The 27,363-nt window shown below is 37.0% G+C and overlaps 1 protein-coding gene and 1 long non-coding RNA gene across 2 annotated transcripts; both read left to right on the top strand.

Annotated features, from left to right (window-relative positions):
• The first annotated feature begins 10,915 nt into the window (after positions 1-10,915).
• LOC113329419 (WD repeat-containing protein WRAP73-like) lies at positions 10,916-14,948 on the top strand. Its single transcript, XM_026576295.1, has 6 exons — positions 10,916-11,271; positions 12,632-13,120; positions 13,230-13,451; positions 13,555-13,627; positions 13,927-14,037; positions 14,249-14,948. Exons 1-6 carry the CDS (start codon positions 11,155-11,157, stop codon positions 14,665-14,667), a joined length of 1,431 nt encoding a protein of 476 aa, XP_026432080.1. The 5' UTR covers positions 10,916-11,154; the 3' UTR covers positions 14,668-14,948.
• A 6,448-nt stretch (positions 14,949-21,396) lies between these two features.
• Positions 21,397-22,296, top strand: LOC113330247. The gene is made up of 2 exons (XR_003350122.1): positions 21,397-21,746; positions 21,839-22,296. It is a non-coding gene; the product is annotated as an uncharacterized LOC113330247 (long non-coding RNA).
• The last annotated feature ends 5,067 nt before the right edge of the window (positions 22,297-27,363 follow it).

The following is a 27,363-nucleotide window of genomic DNA, read 5'->3' as shown; positions in this document are numbered from 1 at the left end:
TTCTTGGCTATATTTAAAAGTGGAACACATTTCATCCATCATGTAGGGAAGGGATACGATAAGAAAACTCAGTTTCGGTGTGATTTTCTACTTTTCAAAAATTGAGTATGAAATGGATACTCCGTATCAGTGGGATTTTACACGGAAACTGAGCACCCATTTCTAATTTTCATATTTATGCATTTAAACTTTTCTTTTATACTCATCTTTTACTGAAACTCCTTATTTTACATATTATATCTCTTTTTTTTCTCATAATTATATTTTAAACTATATAATTACTCCAACAGAAAAAATTTGGAGAAAAAATACAGAAATTGAATATCCATTTGTCACTATTTCAACGAAACTCAGTTTCAGTGCAATATAGCTAAGGGATGAAACAACATGCATTGAGGTTGCCTTGAGGCCCTTTTTCTTAGCTTTAAATAATCTATAAATATGGGAAAAGCCTCACCATATTGCTTGGTCTAACCATTATCGAGTGAAATTTCTTGCCCGTCGTTTGATGGGTAGTGTGACGGGTGAAGCTCAAAATTACTCGCCTACCATAATGATTATTTTTCACCTTGCATTTCATTCTTTTACACTTGTACGCATGATTGAATTTAACTAAAAATTAAGATGAGTTGAAACCGTCAACACGCTTAAAATTTGCCTTCTACCCGTAACAAACTATTATCCCTTCAGTTTTCCAAGATTGCTAATAGGGTATCAAATTACTCGAGGGTATACCATATTTTTTCCAATACATATTTCTCCCTATATGCATATTGGAACACTGATAGACACATTTATGTGTCTAGTTTGTCTCAATTGTATGTATTTTTAGTGCTCGATTTTGTATTTATTTTGTTATTTTATGTCTTTGTAGGTATTTATAGAAAAATAAGCTCTTGCTTCGAAATTGGCTCGAAAAGTGGTATTTTACACCCCAGGATAAAGTACCAAAGGCACCCCAGAAATGCGACGGAAGAACCCATAGAAAGTGTTGGAAACACCCCAGAAAAATTACTAAAGGCACCCCAAGGGACATTGTTATTCGGACTCCAGCAACGGATAAGGGGCGACCAATGGATAAGGGGTGACCTTCTTCACAAATTCAAATTTCATTTTGGCGGGAAAATAAACTTAAATCCCTGGCAGATTTTAGATCGAATTTTGGAGGGGTTAGAGGTAGACTAAACCTCAGATTATTGTTGGGTAGACGTGATATGGATATGGGAAGCTAGTTTGGTTGTTGGGATTGATCCAGTTGGGCTTGATTCTCGGTTGAAAGAAATCAGGGAATACGTGGTTGAGAAAAGATACTCGGGATTGTGTCGATGCTGTATGGAAAGATGGCATGCGTTTTCAACGTCTTGACCCATTCCATGATGATCTGGGAGCATGTTTGGAGCGTGTAAACACTGGTTGACAGCGTGAGTACGCAAGAAAGGAAAGAAAACAATCTGAGAATATTTTCTCTTTACTGCCGAGTCATGGGAAATATTTTGAAGTTATGACGAGATTCAATGCGTGAAATGGTTATAAATAGGATGCTCGGACCATAGAGAAGGGGTGTCGAGAGTTGGGAGAAGAGAGCACTGCAGAGGAAGAAAAATCAATTCCACCATTTTCCTATGCTGCTGTTGTGCGTGAAGAACACGAAGAACGGACTCGCGGAAGCGGTCGTTTATCAACAGCGTAAACGCCACAAGGTCGAGGGTCGTATGCAATGGTTTAACAACACTTTCGACTTTTCGTTCTTTTAACGGTGTTCTGTAACGCCTATAAATGTTACAGTTTCCCGATTTTCACCATTTTCTCTCCATTTCATCAATGTGAACCATTTTTGAGCATAAATAATTACTTTGAGAGCATGTTTACTATGATGAGCTAAACTCAAAAACTGGGATGACGGAGGAAGTCAAATTTCCCAAATGCAGTAATTATATTAATTCTTTTTATGACTAATTGCAAAGTTATTTAATGGAATTATGATTATCATTGAATTGTTGTCATTTCAATTGATGGGTTATACTTACTTAAATGTTTTGATATCCCATACTTTAGATTTACATCATTTACTTTCGAAATCTACTTTAGGGAATGAATTGGAGTCAGTGAAACTTTATATTATGAGCTATCATTGTTTAGAATTGGTATTTGAACTGCATGAAATTGAAGTTTGATGGAATCCTAAGTCCCAGTACTCTCGCCCATATTGTCAATATTTGTTTATATAATTTATTTAAATCTAAAAATCCATTTCCTTCACAAGTTCGAGTTTGAACGATACCCCTTACCACTACTAAAACTGCAATCAAAAATTATAATCATTTTGGCGCCTCTGACGCGGATTTGTGTTTAGGTAGCATTTTTAGATTTTTTTTTAATTATTATTTTCATTTGTTCCTCTTTACGTTTCTTTGGATGTGTCTTTGATTTGCAGGTTTGAAGTTGGATACTAAGGACTTGGAACAAAGCTTAAAGCTAAAAGAGAAGAAAAAAAAGAAGACAAATAATTTTATTTATTTTTTAGGATTTAGTTTTAGTATTTTATTTTATTTTTATTCTTTTTTAGAATTGTATTAGAAAATATTTTATAATTTTTTTTTTTGTTTTTGCACTTTATTTTTGGACTTTGGACTGTGAACTTTGGACATTTTATTTTTATTTTTTTATACCCTACGGAAGGGTACCCTTAAATATAAACTGTTTACAGGGAAGGACGACGATTACAATATCGTCTCGGCCCCTCGGGTCCGTACATGACATAGAAGTCGTGGCCCGAGTCGACTACAGCGGCTCATCGCCCGTATGGTACGGGAGTAAGTCTTTCGAAACACCCGCGAATCTCCTATCAGCGGGTTTACTGTTTTCCTTAAGGTGATTATATGTTGAGGAATGAATCGGCTGCTTTAATTTCCTAGTAAAGGGCAAGAACTGGCCATATAAGATAAGGGTTCGGATGTCATCACCGTTCCCTTCTTGCCTGCCTTAGGAAAACGAAACCTAACGCGAACCCAAGCTTAAAATTTGATTAGAACGAGACCGATAGGGTAACGAGCTTGGTAGGAAAATCTTTCGAAAGATATTGGTTACTCTTTTAAGAATACTTTAAAGTTCATGATGGTTGATGTAAGTTGAAACGTGCCGCCTTGTAATGCCGATGAGACCTTGGGTATCAAAGCTCCATTGAGCTTCCCTCGTCTCTGTTTCACTTACATTAGCTCGGATTGATTCCAGAGGGGTATGCTCAAATTGTAACGAATTCCCTTTCAAAAGATAGAACATGGTCTAGAAACAATCTAAGTGGAGCCATCATACTTTTTGTTTGCTAGATTTTATAGGTTTTATTTGGTCGAGATAGCCTTTTTTGTGATTGTGTAGAATTCCCTTGCAATTAATAATGTCTAACTGGTATGATAGAATCCAATACAATGAGTATCGACCTGAATTTGAATATGAACATCATCATTTTTATTACCATGGTGGGAATAGGAGTTGGGAACGCCAACCTTTTAAAGGTTATGGTTCATACCATGGTGAGCCCAATTACTATCCACACGCGAATTGGTCTTACGAGCAAGAAAATCATGAACATTGTAGTACTAGTTACTCGTTTTTGGAAAATTACTTAAAAACTAGTCCTGATTATGATATTTTTGAACCTGTTCGTATAAACGTTTAGTTGCAATGAAAAGTTCAAAAGAAGAGTGTACACGGTATTCTGAGATGATAAACGAGACTTGTGAACGTATAAGTGTTACGCTCAGTGAAATTAAGGCACGTCTAGAGGCAGAAAATGAACAGTTAGCTAATGCTGCTCGAAATAATCTAAATTTCCAAAATAGTGTTTCTAATTCTACCCTTGATATCAATAGTGAATATTTGCCTAATTTAGAGGACGAGGTTAGAGTAAAAGACACTGCTTATTTAGATAAGGTTCAATCATCTTCGTACTATTATGATGAGGATAGTAGTAATGAAGAATCTGAAATGTGTAGGCATAGTGATCAGTAATCTATTAATCCAATTGAGCTTCATAATGATTATATTATTTCTAGTTCAAATCCAAATAATTTTTATGATTATTCACCTATTCATAAAGGACGAGGATTTGATTAGGGATACCACCGTTTTAGACGATGTAGTTTTTCCTTTTGATTACGAAGCTGATAGTGGTTTAGAGGAACGACGTTATTCCGAAAATATTTTTTTAGAGTCTAACGACTTAGAAACAATAGTCTTAGACGAAGAAGATATACCCGTAGAGATGAGTAAAGATGCACTACCTGATAATAACTTAGAAGAATCTCTTGAATATTTTAAGGACTCTGAAGATACGGAAATTCAAGAAATAAATAGAGGTCTATCTGGAGCCACCGAAAACTCTAAGTTTGGGGGTGATTATCACCTTCTCAGTGCCTTACCTTTAACTCTCAGAAAGTCCCTTCACTTAGGACTTGATATATCTGCCTCGACCATTTTACAAGATTACCTTCATACTCGTTTTCCCGAACCTAATGATGTCCAGGAAGAAGTTCAGTCGTTAGAAACCCATCCTCTGGTTGATGTGGTTTTCCCAGGCTATGACACCCAGATTGACTTTATTTTCCCACCAAATAGTTTTCTTCCAAATGTGGGAACATTTATATTTCAAATGTGTCGAATATTAAGTTGTGAGACTAAACCTAAATGCTTTAGGAATTTAGAATCGACACATTTGCTTAAGAATGACCACCACTCTCACTGTGGTCAACTATGTAAGTCAAACCTGATTGACTTAAATGATCTTCAATTATTTAGGTTATTATTTTGTGATTCTAAATTATTATCTGAGTTTTTCCAGACTCTAGGACCTAATAATTCGGATCCCACCTATGAAGAAACGCAACCAATGAAAACGTTCTATTTAGACCCTTTCGTAGAACCGGAACCTGAACCACAATTAGATATAAATTTCTTAATCAGGAAACTAGGTAAGGGCATGCTAGTCTTGTTCAATTTCTTGGTTTATTGCAGTTTCCTTTGGTTACCTCTATTTGGTTTTGAAGACCCGCAGTTATTTCGACTGTTACTTTATGGCTCGAGTTGACTAATCCTTTCCTAAGTCTGGCTGAAGACTTTAAACTTAGCACTTCTTGGGAGGTAACCCAATCTCATGCAACACGGTAACATCTTTCCTTAACTCTTTTGCTTCAAATGGTAACAGTTTCTCCTTGTTCATGCTTTTAATTTTATGTTTAGAACATTGGGGGTATGGGAGAAATTTTTTAGTCGCAATTATTAAACTCTAGAGCCTAGAAATTTATGCCTATTAAGGTTTGCACTAACCAATCTAAGTGGATGGAAGCATCTTGGATGTAGGAGTTGAGGAACCAATCTGATTATATGGAAACATCTAAAGAGTCTATTCATAAAATCACATAGCTCAGGTGTTAGAATTAAAAAAAAACATGGTAGTTTCGCCATATCTCGTGATGGAAACATCTAAAGAATCCTGATCACTTCTTTTCTTTTTGTTGTTACCAGTGCTAGGGTGAAATAGAGTGATTGGGATACAAAAAAAATAAAAAATTGAGACCAGACCATCATACCAACCGGAATAAATTCAATAAAGTCAACCACTGGAACCCTTGTATATGCCAGTTATGTTGATATTAGTCTGACCGGTATCTCAGTCCATTAGGATAGGTTCACCTTAGTCAACATCTACGTTTTTTTTCTCTTTATCCATCTTCTTAATCTTTCCATGTGATTGGTTGACTCCAGTTATGATGTCCAGAAAATATTTGAGTAGAGCTCTGTCACTTATATACGAATTTTAGTATGCTTGAGTGCAAACTCGTGTACAACAATTTGAATTTCGCATCAGGGTACTTCCTCCTGTAGTCAATGAGAGCATGCCAACCAAGGAGATTCTTTAGTGCCTTCCAAGGTTCTGTGTAGATAGCTAGGTTCTGGAGTATTGGTTTTGTGGGTACACCTCTGGTAAACCCTCCTGAGATTAACTCAGTCACTGGGGCCACCTAGTGAGTTAGGATTTTATTTTCAAGATTAGTTTTGCTTGAGGACTAGCAAATATTAAGTTTGGGGGTGTTGATAGACACATTTATGTGTCTAATATGTCTCAATTGTATGTATTTTTAGTGCTCGATTTTGTATGTATTTTGTTATTTTATGTCTTTGTAGGTATTTATAGAGAAATAAGCTCTTGCGTCGAAATTGGCTCGAAAAGTGGTGTTTTACACCCCAGGATAAAGTACCAAAGGCACCCCAGAAATGCGACGGAAGAACCCATAGAAAGTGTTGGAAACACCCCAGAAAAATTACTAAAGGCACCCCAAGGGACATTGTTATTCGGACTCCAGCAACGGATAAGGGGCGACCAATGGATAAGGGGTGACCTTCTTCACAAATTCAAATTTCATTTTGGCGGGAAAATAAACTTAAATCCCTGGCAGATTTTAGATCGAATTTTGGAGGGGTTAGAGGTAGACTAAACCTCTGATTATTGTTGGGTAGACGTGATATGGATATGGGAAGCTAGTTTGGTTGTTGGGATTGATCCAGTTGGGCTTGATTCTCGGTTGAAAGAAATCAGGGAATACGTGGTTGAGAAAAGATACTCGGGATTGTGTCGATGCTGTATGGAAAGATGGCATGCGTTTTCAACGTCTTGACCCATTCCATGATAATCTGGGAGCATGTTTGGAGCGTGTAAACACTGGTTGACAGCGTGAGTACGCAAGAAAGGAAAGAAAACAATCTGAGAATATTTTCTCTTTACTGCCGAGTCATGGGAAATATTTTGAAGTTATGACGAGATTCAATGCGTGAAATGGTTATAAATAGGATGCTCGGACCATAGAGAAGGGGTGTCGAGAGTTGGGAGAAGAGAGCACTGCAGAGGAAGAAAAATCAATTCCACCATTTTCCTATGCTGCTGTTGTGCGTGAAGAACACGAAGAACGGACTCGCGGAAGCGGTCGTTTATCAACAGCGTAAACGCCACAAGGTCGAGGGTCGTATGCAATGGTTTAACAACACTTTCGACTTTTCGTTCTTTTAACGGTGTTCTGTAACGCCTATAAATGTTACAGTTTCCCGATTTTCACCATTTTCTCTCCATTTCATCAATGTGAACCATTTTTGAGCATAAATAATTACTTTGAGAGCATGTTTACTATGATGAGCTAAACTCAAACACTGGGATGACGGAGGAAGTCAAATTTACCGAATGCGGTAATTATATTAATTCTTTTTATGACTAATTGTAAAGTTATTTAATGGAATTATGATTATCATTGAATTGTTGTCATTTCAATTGGTGGGTTATACTTACTTAAATGTTTTGATATCCCATACTTTAGATTTACATCATTTACTTTCGCAATCTACTTTAGGCAATGAATTAGAGTCGGTGAAACTTTATATTATGAGCAATCATTGTTTAGAATTGGTATTTGAACTGCATGAAATTTAAGTTTGATGGAATCCTAAGTCCCAGTACGCTCGCCCATATTGTCAATATTTATGTATATAATTTATTTAAATCTAAAAATCCATTTCCTTCACAAATTCGAGTTTGAACGATACCCCTTACCACTACTACAACTACAATCAAAAATTATAATCATACACCTAAAAGCAATTTGGTACACCCTACTCCCTATCAGGAACTTTGCAACTTTCTAACGGGAGTTTAAGGGCTGAGTTTTGAAATCCACAAGTGAATTTCATTTACCGTAAACACCGTTCACTTTATTTTCTTATGTCAAATCTTGAGTTTTCGGCCGAATTTCAATACCAATTGGTGCGCAGATCTACCGCATTTCCTTTCCCTAAAGGGTATATTAATTATATATCCCTAGTTTTAACAACTTACAAATATATAATTGTACAACAATAAATATATCCATATTTTTTAATAAGCGTATCCATTTAAAATTAGATTACCTTAATACCCTCACCCATATAATATTTTTTTTATTTCAAAATGGAACAAATTTCTTCCTCTAGCTACCCCTTCACCACCACCACTAGCACCATCACCACCACCAAAATTCAACTACCATTCCACCACCACCTACCGACCGTCACCACCATTAGTCCGTCGTCGCCACCACCACTAGTCTGCCGCCGCCACCACCACCGTCGCCGCCACCACTGGTTCATCTATATTTGTATCAACAACAATAGTTGATCCAGATAAAAATAGAACCAACATTAGAAGTTGATCCTATTTAGGGGATCCACAATGGTAGTTGATCCAAGAAAAAAGGATCAACAGTTGAAGTTGATCCATGTAAATTGAGTGAACTTGGCGTGAATCGAACACGCATCATCTGACATGGAGTCAGTCATGCTACCATTGCACCACAAGTTCAACATTGGAAGAAATTTACATGATTTAAACGACAAGTAAGGTTTAAACTACAATCATGATTATACTTATGCAAGGAAATATTGTCAATAATAGGAGTTGAAAGGATCAACAAGAGTAGTTGATCCCATAAAAAATTGGGTCAAGAATAGGAGTTGATCCCATAAATGGATCAACAATCGTAGTTGATCCCATAAAAATTTGGGTCAACAATAGGAGTTGATCCAATAAATGGGATCAACAACAATAGCTGATCCCGTAAAAACTGAAGCAAGTAGGTTTACTGAAAGGACAATTGCTATACCTGGAACACCATCAATAAATGCAACAAAAATCACATCCAATATCCACCACAATCACACTAAAACTCCACCACCAACATCACCACAAACATCCGGAACCACCAATATTTATTAAAAAACACCACCAACCCCAAAAACATCACCAACACTATTGAATCTATTACCAAAAAGCCTACTACCAACACACACCACCGCCATCACCACCGCCACTACTGAATTAGGTCAAAACGATGATAATTACCATTAATTTTGAAATCCAACAATTTTTAATATCAATAAATTCATGTATTGCTACAACTTAGTTTACACTATGTTACATCATAAAAAGGAGATTTTCAAATTAAATGGAGATTTCTAGGGTTTCTAATACAAACCCGATCCATAGCTCTCTCTAAAATTCGTAAAATTAGTTTTCACAAATTTCAGATCTGAAACCGGTTAATTAAAAATCTTTCGATTGATTTAAATCCCAAATCTGAATGGTAACGATGGAGACGGTAGTGGTGGTTCTTGTGGTGGTCGTCGGTTGACGTTGCGTTGATAGAGTTGGTGGTCGTCGGTTGACGTTGCGTTGATAGAGTTTGGTTGACGTTGCGTTGATAGAATTTGGAGTTGGTTGACGTTGCGTTGATAGAATTCGGAGACGGTAGTGGTGGTTCTTGTGGTAGTGGTTGTAGCGATGGAGTTGGTGGTCGTCGGTTCAGGTGATTTTTATCTGCTGATGAAACGAAAAAGGGGAAGAAAGATGAAACAAAGAAGGGGAAGAAATAAGGGAAAGGTCAAATAAGGGATATTATGAATTATATTTTTATTGAAAATTTCAATTATGTCACTAGGGATATATTGTGAAGTCTGTTAGGGATATTTGTGAAGGCCCATCATAAATAAGGACAATCATTCAATTTTCACTTCCCTAAATTATCTATTTCACTATAAATTCTCGATTTTCAACAAATTGACCCCTAAATCTTCTAGGGTTTCAACAAATGTAGGAAAGTAGAACGAGTGTAACACTAAATTTCATTTTTTTTCTTCTGATTTCCCCTCTAAAGAGAAGAAATCTAGGGTTATGGAGTTTACAAAGTCATATAAAAGAACAAGTCTGTGTTGTTTCTCACCAAATTCTCGTTATCTTGCTGTTGCTGTTGATTACCGACTTGTTATCAGATATTCTTTCTCCCTTAAGGTAATCATTCATTTTTTTCAATTTTTACTTGAAATTAGGTTTCATTTCCAAATAAATCTCAATTTCATGGAATATTCAGTGCATTTTAGATTCTTTCCTTAAATTGATTTCTCACAATATAGGATAAACCCAGATTAGTAAGGGGTGAGTGGTAATGCTAGTGGTGTTGATGACTGTTGTTGCTGATGAGTGGTCGTGGTGGTGATGGAGGTCAATGCAGGCCCAATTATCAACCATCACCAGCATTACCATTGAAATTTAGGGCTAGTAGGTGTTAAAAAAGAAAAATTCCTTTATAGTCGGAAGATATAAATATTTTAGCAGACAAAATTCTAGAACTTTTTTAAGATAAACTAAAAGAGTTTATAATTTTTAAACTTCTCTTTTTTACTAATATTTTTAATGAAACTCTTTATTTTACCTATTATAACTCCTTTTTCTTTTCTCCTAATTTTATTTTGAATTATATAATTACTCCAGCGGAAAGAATTTGGAGAAAAGAAACGGAAACTGAATATCCATTGGTCAATATTTTTACGAAACTCAGTTTCTGTGCAATATAGCTAAGGGATGAAAAAACTCACATTGAGGTTGTCTTGAGACCATTTTCCTTTAGGTAACCATTGTTCGCATGGAAAGGCGACGAGTGAAATTTTTGCACGTCGTTTGATGGATAGTGTGATGGGTGAAGCTCAAAATTACCCCCCTACCATAATGATTATTTTTCACCATGTATTTCATTCTTTTACACTTGTACACATGGTTGAATTTAACTAAAAATTACGATGACTTGAAACCGTCAATACGCTTAAAATTTGCCCTCTATCGGTAACAAACTATTATTGTTTTAGTTTTCCAAAATTGGTAATAGGGATACAAAATTGCTTAAGGATGTACCCATTTTTCGCCAATCATGTTTCCCCAAATATGCATATTGGTACACCTACAAGCAATTTGGTGCACCCTACACCCTTTCAACAGCTTCGCAACTAAGGGGAGTTCAAGGGCGGAGTTTTGAAATCCACCAAGTGAATTTCATTTACCGTAAATGCCCTTCACTTTATTTTCTTATGTCAAAATCTTGAGTTTTCGACTGAATTTCAATACCATTTGGCGCGCAGATCTACCCCTTTCTCTTTCCCTAAATTATCTATTTCACTCTAGATTCTCGATATTCAACAAATTCACCCCCAAATTTTCTAGGGTTTCAACAAATGTAGGCAAGTAGAACAAGTGAGAACTCAACAAATTTTATTTCTTCATCTGATTTCCCCTGTAAATAATCTTGGGTTATGGAGTTTACTGAGTCATATAAACAAACAGGTCCGTGTTGTTTCTCACCAAATTCTCGTTATCTTGCTGTTGCTGTTGATTATCGACTTGTTATCAGAGATTCTTTCTCCCTTAAGGTAATCATTCATTTTATTCAATTTTTTTTCTTGCAATTAGGTTTCATTTCCAAATAAATTTCAATTTCGTGGAATATTCAGTGGATTTTAGAGTTTCTCCATAAATTGATTTCTCAGAGAATGTTGGATAAACCCAGATTAGTAATGGGTGAGTGGTAATGCTGGTGGTGTTGATGGGTGTTGTTGCTGATGTGTGGTTGTGGTGGTGGTGATGGTTAATGCATGTCCAATTATCAACCATCACCACCACCACCGTTGAAATTTAGGGCGAGTAGGTGTTAAAAAAGAAAAATTCCCTCACAGTAGAAAAAGTAACACCTCAGTTTACCCACAAGATTGATGTTGTTGGTGGTGGGTATTGGTGGTGGTGGCGGCAGAGAGTGTTAATGGGTGTTGGTGGTGAGTTGGTGGTGGTCCAGGCAGGTCCAACTATCATCCATCACCACCACCCACCACCACCATTGAAATTTAGAGATATTAGGTGAAAAGTGAAGTGTTAGTTTGAGCCAGTAGCAGTATAGAGTGTAAAGTAAACCCATCCTTGGCACGGCTCGAACCAGCTGGATTTGGGTTGGGGGCAGAGAACTACTGGGATTTGGATAACTGACATTCACTTGTGTGGGTTTCTTAAAGACTTTGGCTTCACTCTAGGTCATGCTGATGGTAGTAATTTCTTCTCGTTTGGTTATTTGGAACCCATAGTAATCTCTTGATATGCATCAACATAATGTAGATATAGAGAATCCTGCTCTAAAAGCTGGTACTGTTCGAGTCTGAGTTACAACTACCCAGTCTCAGTCTGAGTTAAAATTTGAACTCTTTTCTGCACACAATGTTTTTTAGGTCATGCTTAAGGTAGTTCTCCCCTCTTTGGCCATTTTGAACCGTAAAATAGTCCCATGTGATTTGGGTACAAATTGCCTACTTTTTAAAATCTGGTACACTAAAGAATTGGCGTGAGAGTGAATTACAGGTCAACTTTAGATGTACTACGTTACATCAATTAGTAATAACAAGCAAGAGCCTTTTTGTGAGAGCTAAGTTGAAGCTGTTGCTGTCTCGGATAAGGAGCTATTTTATGAGGTCCAGAATTTCCTGATTTCTGTGATAGTGAATGGATTTTTAAATTAGTTTGCTAATGTTAACATGATTGAAATAATTCACTTCAGTTTGCCAAGATTCAAGGATGTCACTTATGACTGATACTATGGAAATACATGATTGCTCTTCACATAATTCAGTTTATAGAAAAAGAGTGTTTTATTTTTGCTTATTTTTGTTGAATTCCACTTCTTTGTATCATTGACATGCGAATTCATTGGTTATGGTTGTGGGTATTGAAGTCTTACTTCTGATGCAGGTAGTGCAACTGTTTTCTTGCTTAGATAAGATAAGCTACATTGAATGGGCCCGTGATTCTGAGTACATATTATGTGGTCTTTACAAGCGACCAATGATCCAGGCCTGGTCATTGTCCCAGCCTGAGTGGACATGCAAAATAGATGAAGGTCAAGCTGGAATTGCATATGCTAGATGGAGCCCTGATAGTCGCCACATTCTTACCACATCAGACTTCCAGTTGCGACTAACAGTGTGGTCTCTGTTAAACACAGCTTGTGTGCATGTGCAATGGCCAAAACATGCCTCTAAAGGGGTTTCATTTACCAAAGATGGGAAGTTTGCTGTAATCTGCACAAGACGTGATTGTAAAGACTATATTAGTCTTCTATCTTGTCACACATGGGAGATTATGGATGATTTTCCTGTTGACACATTGGATTTAGCGGATGTCGAATGGTCTCCAGATGATAGTGCCATCGTGGTTTGGGATTCTTTTCTTGAATACAAGGTACTTAATGTTATTCTTTTCATTTTTCCCTGTGTTTACAATTGGGACCACATTGATGGCTCCAGCTAATCTTGCAAATAATAAACGAGATTGACATGTCTTGATACAGGTTCTAGTATATTCTCCAGATGGAAGGTGTTTATTTAAATTCCAAGCTTATGAAAGTGGATTGGGTGTGAAAAGTATTGTGTGGTCTCCTTGTGGTCAGTTTCTAGCAGTCGGTAGCTACGACCAGATGTTGCGGGTTCTGAATCACTTAACATGGAAAAACTTTGCAGAATTCATACACCTAACCACTGTTCGTGGTCCTTGCGCTGCTACTGTGTTTAAGGTTAGTATGGTTTTAAACCATTACTCTTACAGTCTTGCCTAATAGCATTAGTATCACAATTAACATTTACATGACATTTTTTGCTTGGCTCTCAATGTAACAGGAGGTTGACGAAGTTTTACAGCTTGATATGTCAGGATTACGTCTGAGCGATGAATTCATTCGTGGGAATTCTGGTGAATATTCTTGCCATTCCACTCTGTTTTTATGTGGACCTAAATTTAGATAAGGTTTACTACTTCTGCCTGAGTTGCTCTAACTAAAATCTACAGGCTTTTTGTACGAGTCATCTCTAGCTGCATATTCAATTACCCGACCGCCTTTTGCAATTTCAGCATGAATGCATTTTGATTGTGATATTAGTCGCCCATGCTTCCATTAATACAGTACTTTCCATAAGCCTTTCTTTTATGGATTTTTTGTCATGATAATGCCTGGGTAATGTTCAAACATTTGTTTTGTTGTCCTGTCTCAGATAGTCATCCAGAGGCACCCGTCACGGTGAGATACAAAATTATGGAACTACCCATTAGCTTGCCTTCGTTAAAGCCTCCTGTAGACAAACCAAACCCAAAACAGGGCGTTGGTAAGCAAACTATATCCCCCCTCTTGTTAGCTAAGAATGATAAAGTAAACATATATTGAGCACTTCTTTATTCTTCTCCCAATCTACAAATCTGATCATAACGCTGGAAGTATGTATAGTAAACCAATACCATCATTAGGTGTCAAATAGAACTTAACCACGCTGCTCTAAATGCATCTAGACGGTGTATAATGATTCCAACTGTTGACAGGTCTGTTGTCATGGAGCAATGACAGCCAATATCTCTTCACTCGTAATGACAGCATGCCTACTGTTCTATGGATATGGGATATGAGGCGCCTGGAGCTTGCAGCGATACTGGTGCAGAAGGAAGCAATACGCTCAGCGGCATGGGATCCTACATGTCCACGTGTAATTTTGTGTACTGGTAGCTCCCACTTGTACATGTGGACACCAACGGGTGCTTATTGCGTCAGTATTCCATTGCCCCAGTTTACAATTACTGACCTGAAATGGAATTTGGATGGAAGTTGTGTTCTTCTCAAAGATAAAGACTCATTTTGTTGTGCTGCTGTCCCTCCCCTAGTACCTGATTCCGGTGAAGAAGAAGAAGATGACGACGATGAAGATGACGATGATTATGATGATGATAGCTCAGACATTGACTGAGGCTTGTTTTGTGCTCTTTAACTATGTAGAAGCAAGACTATGATCTGCTTCTGTGACAAAAAGTTGTTCTGTAATTTATTCGGTCTAAGAGCCTTGGAAATTATCTTGTGTCATTGGCTCCCTTTTTAGGCCATTAAAAGGGAGAGCAAAAATCGTCGTGTTAACTCGTTAACCAGGTCGTTTCTATGGTGACTGGTGAGTCAAGTTTTGTGTTTTCTGTCGGACCAAAATATCCTTTTGAGTTTCGTAATCCGTAATCATAATTCCTTTTATTATTATTATTAAGTTTCCTTTTATTATTCTCCGTTCTTTTTAATAGGTCAGTTTTGTTTTAGCGAAATTTAAGGAAATTAAAAGAACTAATCATTGAAAGTGGTTCTCATGACACTTGTCAATAAAAGAAGAGAAATGAAATGGTCTCCATGACACTTGTTAGCAAAAGAAGTAAAGTGAAGTGGTCCAAATGACACTTCTCATCAAAAGAAGTTAAGAGAAAAGTGGTCCTAAAAAATTAAAATAACATTTGACTTTCTCAATTAGTAAACTGGTCTATTTTTTTGAAACTTTTATTTATAGAAACTGACTTATTAAAAAAGAACGGAGGGAATATTATGAAGTTTCTTTTTAATAGAATTGGTAAATCAGACTTGGATTACAAGTCGAATTATATCCGGTGCAAATTTCGGTGAAATGGCAAGAGTATAATTTTATTATTATGAAGTTTTCTAAAATATCCTTCTATGGATTCAGATAATTTCCCCGATATATATATACTCCCTCTGTCCATTTTTATCTGTCCTAATTTCTACTTTGATCTGTCCATTTTTATGTGTCTGCTCTATTTATAGACATACTTTTCTCTTAAACTATCAAATATACTCTTTTTTTTATAATTATAAAATCATTTTTAATATAAAACTTAATTCAAAATCATAAATGTCATCACCATATATAAGGAGAAAATCCATTCAATATTTTTTTATATTACTTGCCATTTCTTTTATATAATAAAAGCATTTATAGGTAGTTATAAAATTACTAATACTTCTATTTATTCTTACCATTTTTAACACTAATAATTTTAATTTTGGTAATAACATAATATTAAATAGGCTAGTCAAGGGCTAGTCATGACATTTTATAGAATTTCTTTAATATCTTGATAAAGTCAAAGCAGACTCTTAATTTAGGACGGAGGGAGTAAATGAATTCGTCTCTTAGTTATTCACATCTCATTGATTACAACTTACACCTTTCTTCTTCACCAATTCTTCATAGTTTTTCTGCTCTTCTTTAGTTGATTAATCGTTAGCCGTTCAAGATGATTAGCGCAGCTGCGGCTCGTAGAATTGTTGGAATTGTGGGTAATGTAATTTCGTTCTTTCTTTCTCCTTTACCAACGTTTTTCAGTATTTATAAGAAAGGTGCAGTTGAGAATTTCTCTCCTTACCCTTATATAGTAACCGTCCTCAACTGTGCCTTGTGGGTTTTTTATGGTTTAATAACTCCCAACAGTATTCGAGTTATAACGATCAATGGGGGTGGTCTTGTGATCGAGTTGATTTATGTGGCCTTTTATTTCTTCTATGCCGATAACAAACAAAGAAAGCGCCCATGTATTTGGAGTCTGGCTGAGATTGTGTTTTTGGTCGCGGTGGTGCTTTTGTGCTCTTTGATCCCGAATCCACAGTCATGGAAAGGTGTGGTAATTGGATGATTATGTGTCCTCGTCAACATTGGCATGTATGCTATTTCATGTTTGGCGATTTACCGGGTTTATAACACAAAGAGTCTAGAGTACATGCCGTTCTGGCTTTCGTTAGCCTGTTTTCTCAATGGTCTCTGTTGGTTAGCATATTCGCTGCTAGGTTTTGATAAATATGTTCTTACGAGCAATGGCATTGGTTTGGTTTTGGGACTAATTCAGATTAGTGTCATTGGGTACTACTTTTTCAAGTACCCACAGCCAAAAGATTACATTTCCTGGCCAAACCCACGAAACTGGTGGAAGTTCCTGCAATCCAAGATCAATAACAAGACCGTCGATGAAAAGGCTGGTGGAGGTGGCAAAGTAGAGCTCACGGATATGGTCTAAATCTGCGCCATCAGTTTATTTATTTATCTTTATTTAATTAGTCGTTTTTATTGTTGTTTCTACTAGTAGGTTATTAATTTTTGATTCATGTACAATTCTATTTTAATCTATTTTATTTAGTTAAAAAATTTACTTAATCTCATTAGAGTTTATTTGTTTTATTTTCTGTATGTTCCCCGGTCATGATATCTTGAGTTACAAATCCTGAAAAGAAAAGAATTGGATGCACAAACACAAACAAGAACTCAAATCATGAAAAACCATTCCTTCATTAATATCCTTGCATTACTTATTCTTCTACCTGTTCGCACAACTAGAAGTCTCGCTAAAGACTCTCAACAACAACGGTCAGATGGAGAATAAATAATCAGTCAGAGGAAGAATAAATCTGCAGTGTGGAATAGCCTTGTATTTCGTTCTTTAAGTTAGCTTTAAACTCGTTCTCAGTTTGTTAGTCAATATCTTAAAATTCTGTAACAACTTGTAACAAGTTTTGGTATAAATAATATCTCTATCTCCACAACCAAAGTGTGGAAGATATTCTACCAAAATACCTAGTTCTAACTTGGTATCATCCTTTCGATCCCATCTACGCTTCTACAACAACAATAACAAAACCCTAAAAACAAAATGGCGGGAAACAATAACAATACCAATACCAATAACCTAAGAAACATCCAGATACATCACATTGTCACCCTCAAACTCGCTGAAACAAACTACTCTCTTTGAAAGAATCAGTTCAAACCTATCCTCAAAGGATTATGATTACACGGTTTCATTGATGGAACCGAAGAAATACCACCAAGAACACTCCCAAATTCAGAAGCCATAAATCCATCGTACCAATAATATAAATTGCAGGACTCTCTGCTAGTTGGATGGTTAGATTCAACATTTACTCCAGAAGTCCTCTGCCATATAAGAAATCTAGATACTGACAAACAGGTTTGGGACAAACTTGAAGGATACTTTGTGCCAAAAACAAAGGTTCATCTGATGAACTTAAAGAAACAACTTCACTCCCTGAGCAAAGGTAACAAGTCTTTAAAAAAGTTTTTGAATGATGCTAAAAATATGTTTTATCAACTTGCAACATCATGGTATACTACAACTGATGATGAGAAGAAACAATCGATCTGCAATGGACCAAATCAGTCCTATGATCCAATTTTCACTGCACTGGGAACAATTGAGGATATGGAGATGGAAACATTCTATTCTCACCTTATGAGTTTTGATATGCGGCTTGAACATTAGCTCACTTCAATTCAGCAACCCATAGCCAAAGTTACAAATACCAACACAACGTCCTCTAGTAGATCTGGTGCAAGGAATTACAATCAGCAGAACCGTGGGTATAATCTGATGCAGAATAACAGCTTCCAGCGTCGCAATCAGCCTGGTGCCCTGGTCCAAAGAAGTTTGCACAGTCTTTCCAGATATGCAAAAAAGATAATCATCAGGAAGACAAATGTTGGTTTAGATATGAAAAATCTAACAACAACCAACAAAAGCCGCTTGCTGCCTACATAGCTCTTCCAGGAGGTAATGCAAACAATGAGTGGGTGACAGATACTGGATCTACTCATCATCTCACTGTTGATCTGAGGAACCTAATCATCCCTCATGAATATGATAACACTGAACAAGTGCAAGTTGGTAATGGCAATGCCTTAAACATTGCTCATGTTAGTAATGCAACTTTCACGCATAACTTATTCCTGTTCAGTTTAAATAATATCTTCCATGTTCCTCAGATTAAAACAAACTTGTTATCTATATCTCAGTTTTGCAATGATAATGGTGTTTTCTTTGAGTTTCACACTACTCATTTCTTTGTAAAGGACAAGCTCAGTGGAACAATACTGCTGCGCGGGCTGAATAGGAATGGACTATACATATTTGAAGGCTTGGACAAACTAGACAAACCAGAAAATCCACATGTGGCATCAACGTATGGGTCACAAAATGCTCCGTACTGTCTCTAGCATTTGAAATAGGTTTTCTTTACCAGTTTCTAATAAACAGTTTGATTTTTGCAACTCCTGCCATGTTAGCAAAAGCAAAAAACTGCCTTTTTCTCTTAGCAGTACAAGTTATGAACAATCTTTGAGTTTAATTGTTTCTGATATTTGGGTATCTCCTAAACTATCAAGATCTGGTTTTCGTTATTACTTGTTAATCATGGATGTTTACTCACATTTTGCATGGGTATTTCCACCAGTTCAACGTTCTGAGGCTTTACAAACATTTATTCACTTCCGCAAGAAAATTGAAAATCTGACTGACCATATGATTAAGGTCATTCAATCTAACAATGCGTTGGAATATAAAAAGTTCACAGCGTATCTGAATGATTCTCTCATTCAAAACAGATTCTCATGTCCTCATACATCACCAAAAAATGGCATTGCAGAGAGACACATTGGTTATGTAACAGAATCTGGGTTATCACTCTTGTTTCAAGCACATATGCCTTACTGTTTTTGGTCTGATGCATTTCTTTTTAACAAAACACCAGATTACACTTTCCTAAGAGTCTTTTGGCTGCCTAGCATATCCCTGTCTAAGATCCTATAACTCCAATTAACTTGAGCTACGTTCTTTACCGTGTGTCTTTATAGGATATAGTAGTGCGCATAAGGGATATCTTTGTTTACACGGAGGAACTGGCAGAATATATATAAATCGTCATGTACGGTTTGAAGAAAAGTCCTTTCATTCATGCCACAACAACAGTGAGTACCATTGCAATGTACAGGTATAGTGCCATCTGATACTAGCGTTCTTCTATCTCCTCCTTTTCTGAATAGAATATTACCATGTACACAGCAAGTGCTCCTACATCACCAGCACTGTCAACGACAAATTCACTCCCAATTACTATGGAAAATCCTGAGATTTCAGATGCATCACCATCTCTGTCTCATCAACAGCATTCTGCATCACTTGATAACTCAGCAACATCAGTTACGAGTTCAACTCAACAAGATGAGTCAGATACGCAATATTCTCGTGCAGCACCAATCTCTCATCCTATGCATAAAAGAGCCAAGTCTGGAATCAGCAAACCTGTACAAAGGCTGTGTTTATCTGCTACAAAACACCCTCTCCAAGATTCATATTTTATGGATCCAACTTGTTACTCAGAGGAATGCAAAAATCCGAAGTGGAGAACAACAATGGATGTTCAAATAAATGCCCTTATTTGCAATGGTACATATTCACTGGTTAAGTATGAGCCAGAGATGAATGTTGTTGGCTTTAAATGGGTATTTCGGGTGAAAAAAAATCCTGATGGAAGCACTGAACGTCGCAAAGCACGGCTGATTGCAAAGGGGCTTAACCAACAGGAAGGTGTTGATTACGGGGAAACATTCAGTCCTGTTATAAAGACTTGTACTATTAGGCTTGTTCTATCAATTGCTGTGATGAATAATTGGTCGTTGAAGCAGCTAGATGTTGAGAATGCGTTCCTCCATGGAAAACTAGAAGAGGATGTATACATGAAGCAACCAGCAGGTTATGTGGATCCTAATTATCCTAACCATGTGTGGAAATTGCACAAGTCCTTAAATAAACTCAAACAAGCGCCACGTGCGTGGTTTTCAAGATTAAGTACCTACTTACTTCAACTAGGTTTCAAAGGCTCAGTGGCAGATACTTCTTTGTTTGTTTTGAAAACAAAAGAATCTATTACATATGTGCTTGTTTATGTTGATGACATTATTTTCACAGGGTCTAATTCAGCTTATATAACTCAGCTCATTAAAGATCTTGGAGCAGAATTTGCAATTAAGGATATGGGTGACCTAAACTTCTTCTTGGGTATTGAAGTTATCCGGCAAGGTGGTGAACTTGTTCTCACACAGAGGAAGTATGTCACTGATCTTCTAAAGAGAACTAAACTTGATGGATTAAAACCAGTCTGCACTCCAATGGCACCAAATATGAAGTTTCGTCAGCAAGGCAGTGAAAGATTTGCAGACCCTACTTTGTATCGCAGTGTGGTTAGAGCTCTACAATACCTGCACCTTACCAGTCTAGATATATCAGTGGCTGTTAATAAGGTATGCCAGTATATGTACGACCCCTATATCGAACATTGGGAGCTAGTTAAGCTATTCTCCGATATCTCAAGAACATAGTCGACTATGGTATGGATATCAAATCTTCTCAAGACTTCACACTACATTCCTATTCTAATGCGGACGGGGCTGGATGTTTAGATGATCACCGATATACGAGTGGTTACTATGTATTCTTTGCGGGTGCAGTTCATCAGTTCAAGAAATCAACTAGATGACATATTTACTAAGGGTATGGCTTCACCTAGATTTCAGATTTTACGGTCCAAGTTGCACATTCGTAAAATGCAGTACAACTTGAGGGGAAGTGTTAGCACAACTGAAAGTCTTGCTGAAGACTCTCAGCAGCAACCGTCAGATGGAGAATAAATAATCAGTCAGAGAAAGAATAAATCTGCAGTTTGGAATAGCCTTGTATTTCGTTCTTTAAGTTAGCTTCAAACTCGTTCTCAATTTGTTAGTCAATATCTTAAATTTGTAACAACTTGTAACAAGTTTTGGTATAAATAATCTCTATCTCCACAACCAAAGTGTGGAAGATATTCTACCAAAATACCTAGTTCTAACTCTACCAATCTTTCAATCAATATTCACGGTTTGAATCCTCTTCCCATTTTACAAAAAACTCATCTATTACTGCCCCTACATCACCAAACAATGACGACTCTTCGTACTGGATTTCTCCTTCTTGTAACCCTATATTGAACAAGAATAAGGATTTCTCCTTCGGCTAACCCTGGATTTCTTCTTCGACGTTTCGTTGTCAGAATATGGTTCATTAAATCAGCAAAAATCTAGTTTGAACTGCAACTCTTTCGGGTAACCCTCTTTGTTTTGGATCATCAGCACAATTCATCAATGACGGGTATTTCGTACTTGAACCTGCAGATAAGGTAAGACTCTTAGTCATCATCATGACAAATTGCAAATACTGCCTGCCTCGTATTATAATGCATGATAGTGGTAACTTCGTCGTATGATTCAGTTTCAAGATTGCATGGCAAAGTTTGATTATCCTACTAGTACAATATACATATAACTTAAGCTTCAGATCAAGTTGGGTTCGAGAATTAGCTAGGCTCGAAGCGATATAGTGGCTTTACAAACTCTACGGAATGCTTAATAGCTCCGCACGTCGTATGCATTGCAAAGGATCAGCAAGCCTCATGATGTTTTGATGTCTTTCATCTAGTGATTGTTCGGCGCTCCGATTTTATTTTTGTAAATTTATTTTGGGAGGAGACATTATATTGATTATAAAGTGATATATCCATTAGGATTGGTTTTCACGACTAACATTTGAATTAAGAATTTGACCCGGTGGATAAATCAATTTTGTGTTATTACTTGTTGTTTGTCTATATAATAATGGTGTATCAGTATGTAACTCAATACTCAAAAATTAAAAAGGAAAATTAATTTCTAAGAAAAAATATGGAAATACTTTTCTGATGTTTTTTTTCTTTTTTTTTTCTTGTTATTCTTAGAAAATGGAGCTGACATGATTCATGGGTGTGTCGTGAATTGTTAAGTTCCTTTTAAGACCATTAAATTGAGTATCAACGTCAGTTGAGCTCTAATATCACCATATATGCTTGTTTAATTTTCTTACTCTCCGTCGGCGAGTTAGCTAAGAGGTTTTATTTGTTTTAAGATCAGAGAGAGCGTTTAGCCAAATTGAAAGATCTTTCCTGAGGCACTGGAGTAAACCAAAGCGGTGCTCTTATTGGGTAATTTGAGTTCCGGAAGGTCGTGAAGCTGCCGGTATCATCGGTAACCTAATTGCGTTAGGTCTTTTTCTTTTGAGAAACTTGTGAAAATGCTCCATATTACGATGCCCCATAGGGAATGCCCAATAAAAAAAAAGTTATGGAAAAATGCCCATCGTCAGTTTTCCATCCAAGAGGCGTTAAATGGTCAAACAATCCATACGAGTGGCTTTACACGTGCATGTTAAAGGACAAAAGAACCCTTTATTCCGGATGTTGCGTGGCTGAGATCATTTATGGTGGGTGGCAGATGGAAACAATACTATTACTAGTATATGCTTATCTTTTCTATAAATGACCTCCGTGTCCTTTTACTGGATGTCCAAACGTTTCACTCGAATTGGCTAAACGGCTACAGAGGATATTGCGTATATTACCATATCTGCCTAACATTTTTCTCTTATTACATCCATGTCATGTTCACCAGATTGCACCACCTAACGTCAGTAAAACGGTGGGTGGCTGAAGACGAGTATTTTTTTGGTCTCACCAACAAGGTAAATTCGAATGCAATTACTTCAAAATTTAATTTTTATCACACATTTTTGTGTATCTCCAATACAAGTTGTCTCTGAAAAGACACGGTTAACATACCATCAGCGTTGTTCTAATCAACATAAAATCCATTGACAGGTCAAACAAAACCGGTGATGATATTCACAGCACAAAACACCACTGTACTCACAACTCATAATATCTGAACCCTATATTTCTCAAATGGTATACCCCTTTTTCTAAGGATGGGTCCAGGTTAAATAAAATGGAACAATACATGTACAACGCCTAGCATTTGAGTGGTGATTAGTGTGATGAAGAGTGCTTGGAATTGCATTTCCGTATCTTGAGGAGTCATTCCTTTACATAATTCACAAGGAGTACTGTATGTACCCAAAATTACTTTTGGGAACGAAACACGATTGATCGCTTATTTGGTGTGTATTTTTGGGTAGGAGACGAATTGAAGAACAAATAAAGAGACACATGTTTAACGTGGTTCGACATGGTTTTCCTACATCCACGGACGAATCCCCTAGGGGAGTGATATTTTATTGATATTTAGAATTGCAGTGCTCTTTTTCTGTATTGGCTATCCTCCTCTATGATTTCGGCTCCTCTCTATTTATACAGTTCAATATCTAATTTCAATATAAACTTAAATGGCATTAACTGCTCATTCATGCCTCCATCTTCAATTCTGTATGAAACTTCTGGAATTAATATTGCATGCCTCCATGTTAAATTCTGCATGAAACTGATGGAATTAATACCGCATGCCTCCATGTTAAAATTATGCATGAAACCCCATGAAACTGCCCTCTTGTTCAATTCTGCATGAAACTGCTCATTCATTTCTCCTGAATTAATTTGCATGCTGGCAGAGTGGATTGATGGTTGACAGTATGGATGGATAGTGGCTGGCAAACTGGATTGACTGGCTGACATGCATAATGGCTGGCAGTATGGATGGATGCTAGCTGGCGGACTGGATTGGCTGGATGACATGCGTAATGGCTGGCAGCATTGATGTAGGCTGACTGGCAACACAGCTGACAGCACGGGTAGGAACTGACTGGCAGTACGATAGAGTATTCTACTAGGAATTGGTTGGCAGCACCGCTGGCAATATGAGTGGAAACTGCATGGCAGCACCATCGGCAACACGTCCTTGACATTGACTGATGGTTGACTTTGACCGTTGATAGTTTGTTGAATTTTACCATTGACCGGGCATTGACTTTGATCATTGACCAGGCGTTGACTTTGATCATTGACCTTGACCATTGACCCGACGTTGACTTTATGTAACATTGGGGAAGGCTGGTGGGCTGCGTCGGCTGACTGGTTAGCAGGCTTGAACAGCGGCCCAGGTAACATTCTGGTCCAATATGTGGCAATTTTACTCATGGTACAAACATCGCCCCCTCTTAACCTCCAACTTTTTGGGGGTTAAGAAAATTCGTTTTCCTTAGTCAATGAAAAAACTCGCCCCCAAGTGTGAATTATTGATGCTGAGGTGATTGGAAAACTTCCCTTGTTGTTTGCGGAAATCACAATCAAGACGCCCCCAAGTGAGGTTGTTGTGACTGGGAGATCGGCGGGCAATAGTTGGGTATGAACCATTGTTGTATGCAAAAATAGGACATAAGGTTGAACTGGTCTGCAGCGGAAGCGTGATGCAGGAGCGGAGTGGTGTTGAAGTGAGCTGTGACTGTTGATGTAAAACTGAACTGTGGTAGTTGTGTAGAACTTAACCAGTAACTGTTATCGTAAACGAAATTTGAATTTGCAGACTGTCAGTAATTTCCGAACAAAAGGTGTGACCCTTTAGCAGTTGAGATGGTAACAGATTTTTTGTGTTGTTGGACCTCAAATGGTCTTGGATGTGCTACTGGATGTGACATCTATCTGGGATTGTTGTATTCAGTTTTATCTTATCAATGAAACAGAGGGTTACCTCTAACCTTCAAAAAATAATAAAATAAAAAATAATTAAACAATGGCATAATATTGCAGGAATTCACATGGAAGATAGAGTTAACTTGCCTCCCTTGTGACACAATCTCAGCTCCACATCCGCTTCGGCTACCTTGGTTAGGTTACCCATAAAACTCGCTGGTAGGCTAGCACGATAACCTGTTCAATTAATGTAGTAGTGTGTTGTTGGAGCTTAGCTTGTTAGGCTTCCAACTAATTAATGTAATCCTTTATCTTTTAATAAAAAAACTAATATTAAAAAAATAATTAAAAGTTAAACAATTGTGTAGTAAAATTATTTTGAACTTTATAATAAAAAAAAAAGAAAACAAGGGGGCACGTTTGTTGACCAAGGTCAAGGTCAAGTGGATGCGAAGTAATGTTCCGTGCCACATACTGCGAACCACAAAACCGACACGTTTGAAGGGTAGCTTAGGTAATTTATTTTCCAACTTAAAAACCTAACCATATCAAACTCTTTTCACTTCTCCGCCTCTTTCTGTGTTGCTCACTCTTCGATCCTCCTCAACAGCGCCGCCGTCTTCATCTTCTGTCCAACACGGTCCCTCCTCCTCCATGGCTATATCAATCGATGTGTTATAAATGGAACATGGGTTTTGTGTCTCATATACCCTGGAAGGATGGAAAATGGTCCGATTTGGGTGTTTGGTTTGTGTGGACTCGAAATGGGGTTTTTTATCATTAATCATTGGAAGAATAAGTATCAAACAAACTGCCGAAATTAGTTTGAAATTTCATTGCTAATCATTGATTTCAATTACATTTCTGTCTATTTTAAGTCGGATTAAATTCCTACTCAAATTTTTGATGAATTTATAGTGTTGATAAAAAGAGAGTTTTTGAGGGGTTATCAGTCAGTTGAATGATTTTGTGATTCGTATTCTTGGGTTTGTATCAGGTTTTTGTTAGCACAACTGCCAATCTCCAGTCTTCCCAGAGACTCTCAACAACTCTAGTCTATAGGCTAGAAACTAGGTCTTTTAAGTTGTTTTCAACTCTTCTTTGTTTGTTAGGAAATATTCAAAATCTGTAACAAATCTGTTGGATTCCTAATATAAATAAGAACCATATCTCTACAAGATTATTGTGGAAGATATTCTACCAAATATCATGTGCTAAGTTGGTATCAGGAGGGTTCGATCCTCATTCTTCCGCTGTGATCTTCACCATCTGATTTTAGTTTCAAAAAAAAAAAAAAAACATACAAAAAGTTTTGAACTCTACATCATCTCTCTCTGGAGCGCACCCTTCAATAAGCAAAAAAAAAAATAAAAAAAAATAAAATAAATACACCATCACCACTAAACCAGGCTAATGGGGATGTGATGGATCTTTCCCCAGTTAGTAACAAGTGGAGGAAGGATTTCTTCCCTCATGGGAATGATGAAGATAATTTGTCAAATAATGCTCCTGCTGATCCTACTCAAGTCAGGGAGATCCACCCTGTCGAGCCTACCTGGATGAATGGGTTTAATGAGACGACGAGGAGTAACGCCCATGGGCCTGTTGCTGCGAAAACTATTTATGAAGCTGAAGACGGTTATAATCATCTGTTTGGAGATAATAATTTTGTCACAAATCACAAAGATAATGGTGGTAAAACAGTTCAACTTCAACTAAACAAATTTCAATACCTTTCAACCAATTTTAACACCTTGCAACAACAATACCCGAACAAATTAATACCATTATCAATTTTATCTGTTAACCAATACAGATCAATACTACCAAATGAAGAGGTATTTCGAATATCTCACACAACCATTTGAAGAGGTATTTTGACTATCTCACACTATGAATTTGAAGAGAAACACCAATTTTCTCATACAACAGTTAAGGGAATTTAAGGGGCCATGAAACAGACTTCTCAAGGTTTCAAATTCTTCGGTCCAAGTTGCACATCCGTAAACTACAGCACAACTTGAGGGGTGGTGTTAGCACAACTGCCAATCTCCAGTCTTCCCAGAGACTCTCAACAACTCTAGTCTATAGGCTAGAAACTAGGTCTTTTAAGTTGTTTTCAACTCTTCTTTGTTTGTTAGGAAATATTCAAAATCTGTAACAAATCTGTTGGATTCGTAATATAAATAAGAATCATATCTCTACAAGATTATTGTGGAAGATATTCTACCAAATATCATGTGCTAAGTGTTTTTATTTCAGTTTTTATATCTCTAGACTCAGATTCATCTTACTTGATTATGTTTTGTTAGGATTTGACATCTTACTTGATTCATCTTACAGT

The sequence above is a fragment of the Papaver somniferum genome, unplaced genomic scaffold (genome assembly GCF_003573695.1).
Source record: "Papaver somniferum cultivar HN1 unplaced genomic scaffold, ASM357369v1 unplaced-scaffold_117, whole genome shotgun sequence".
Lineage (NCBI taxonomy): Eukaryota > Viridiplantae > Streptophyta > Magnoliopsida > Ranunculales > Papaveraceae > Papaver > Papaver somniferum.
Note: the sequence above shows the minus strand (reverse complement) of the source record. Positions and strands in the feature narration are given on the sequence as shown.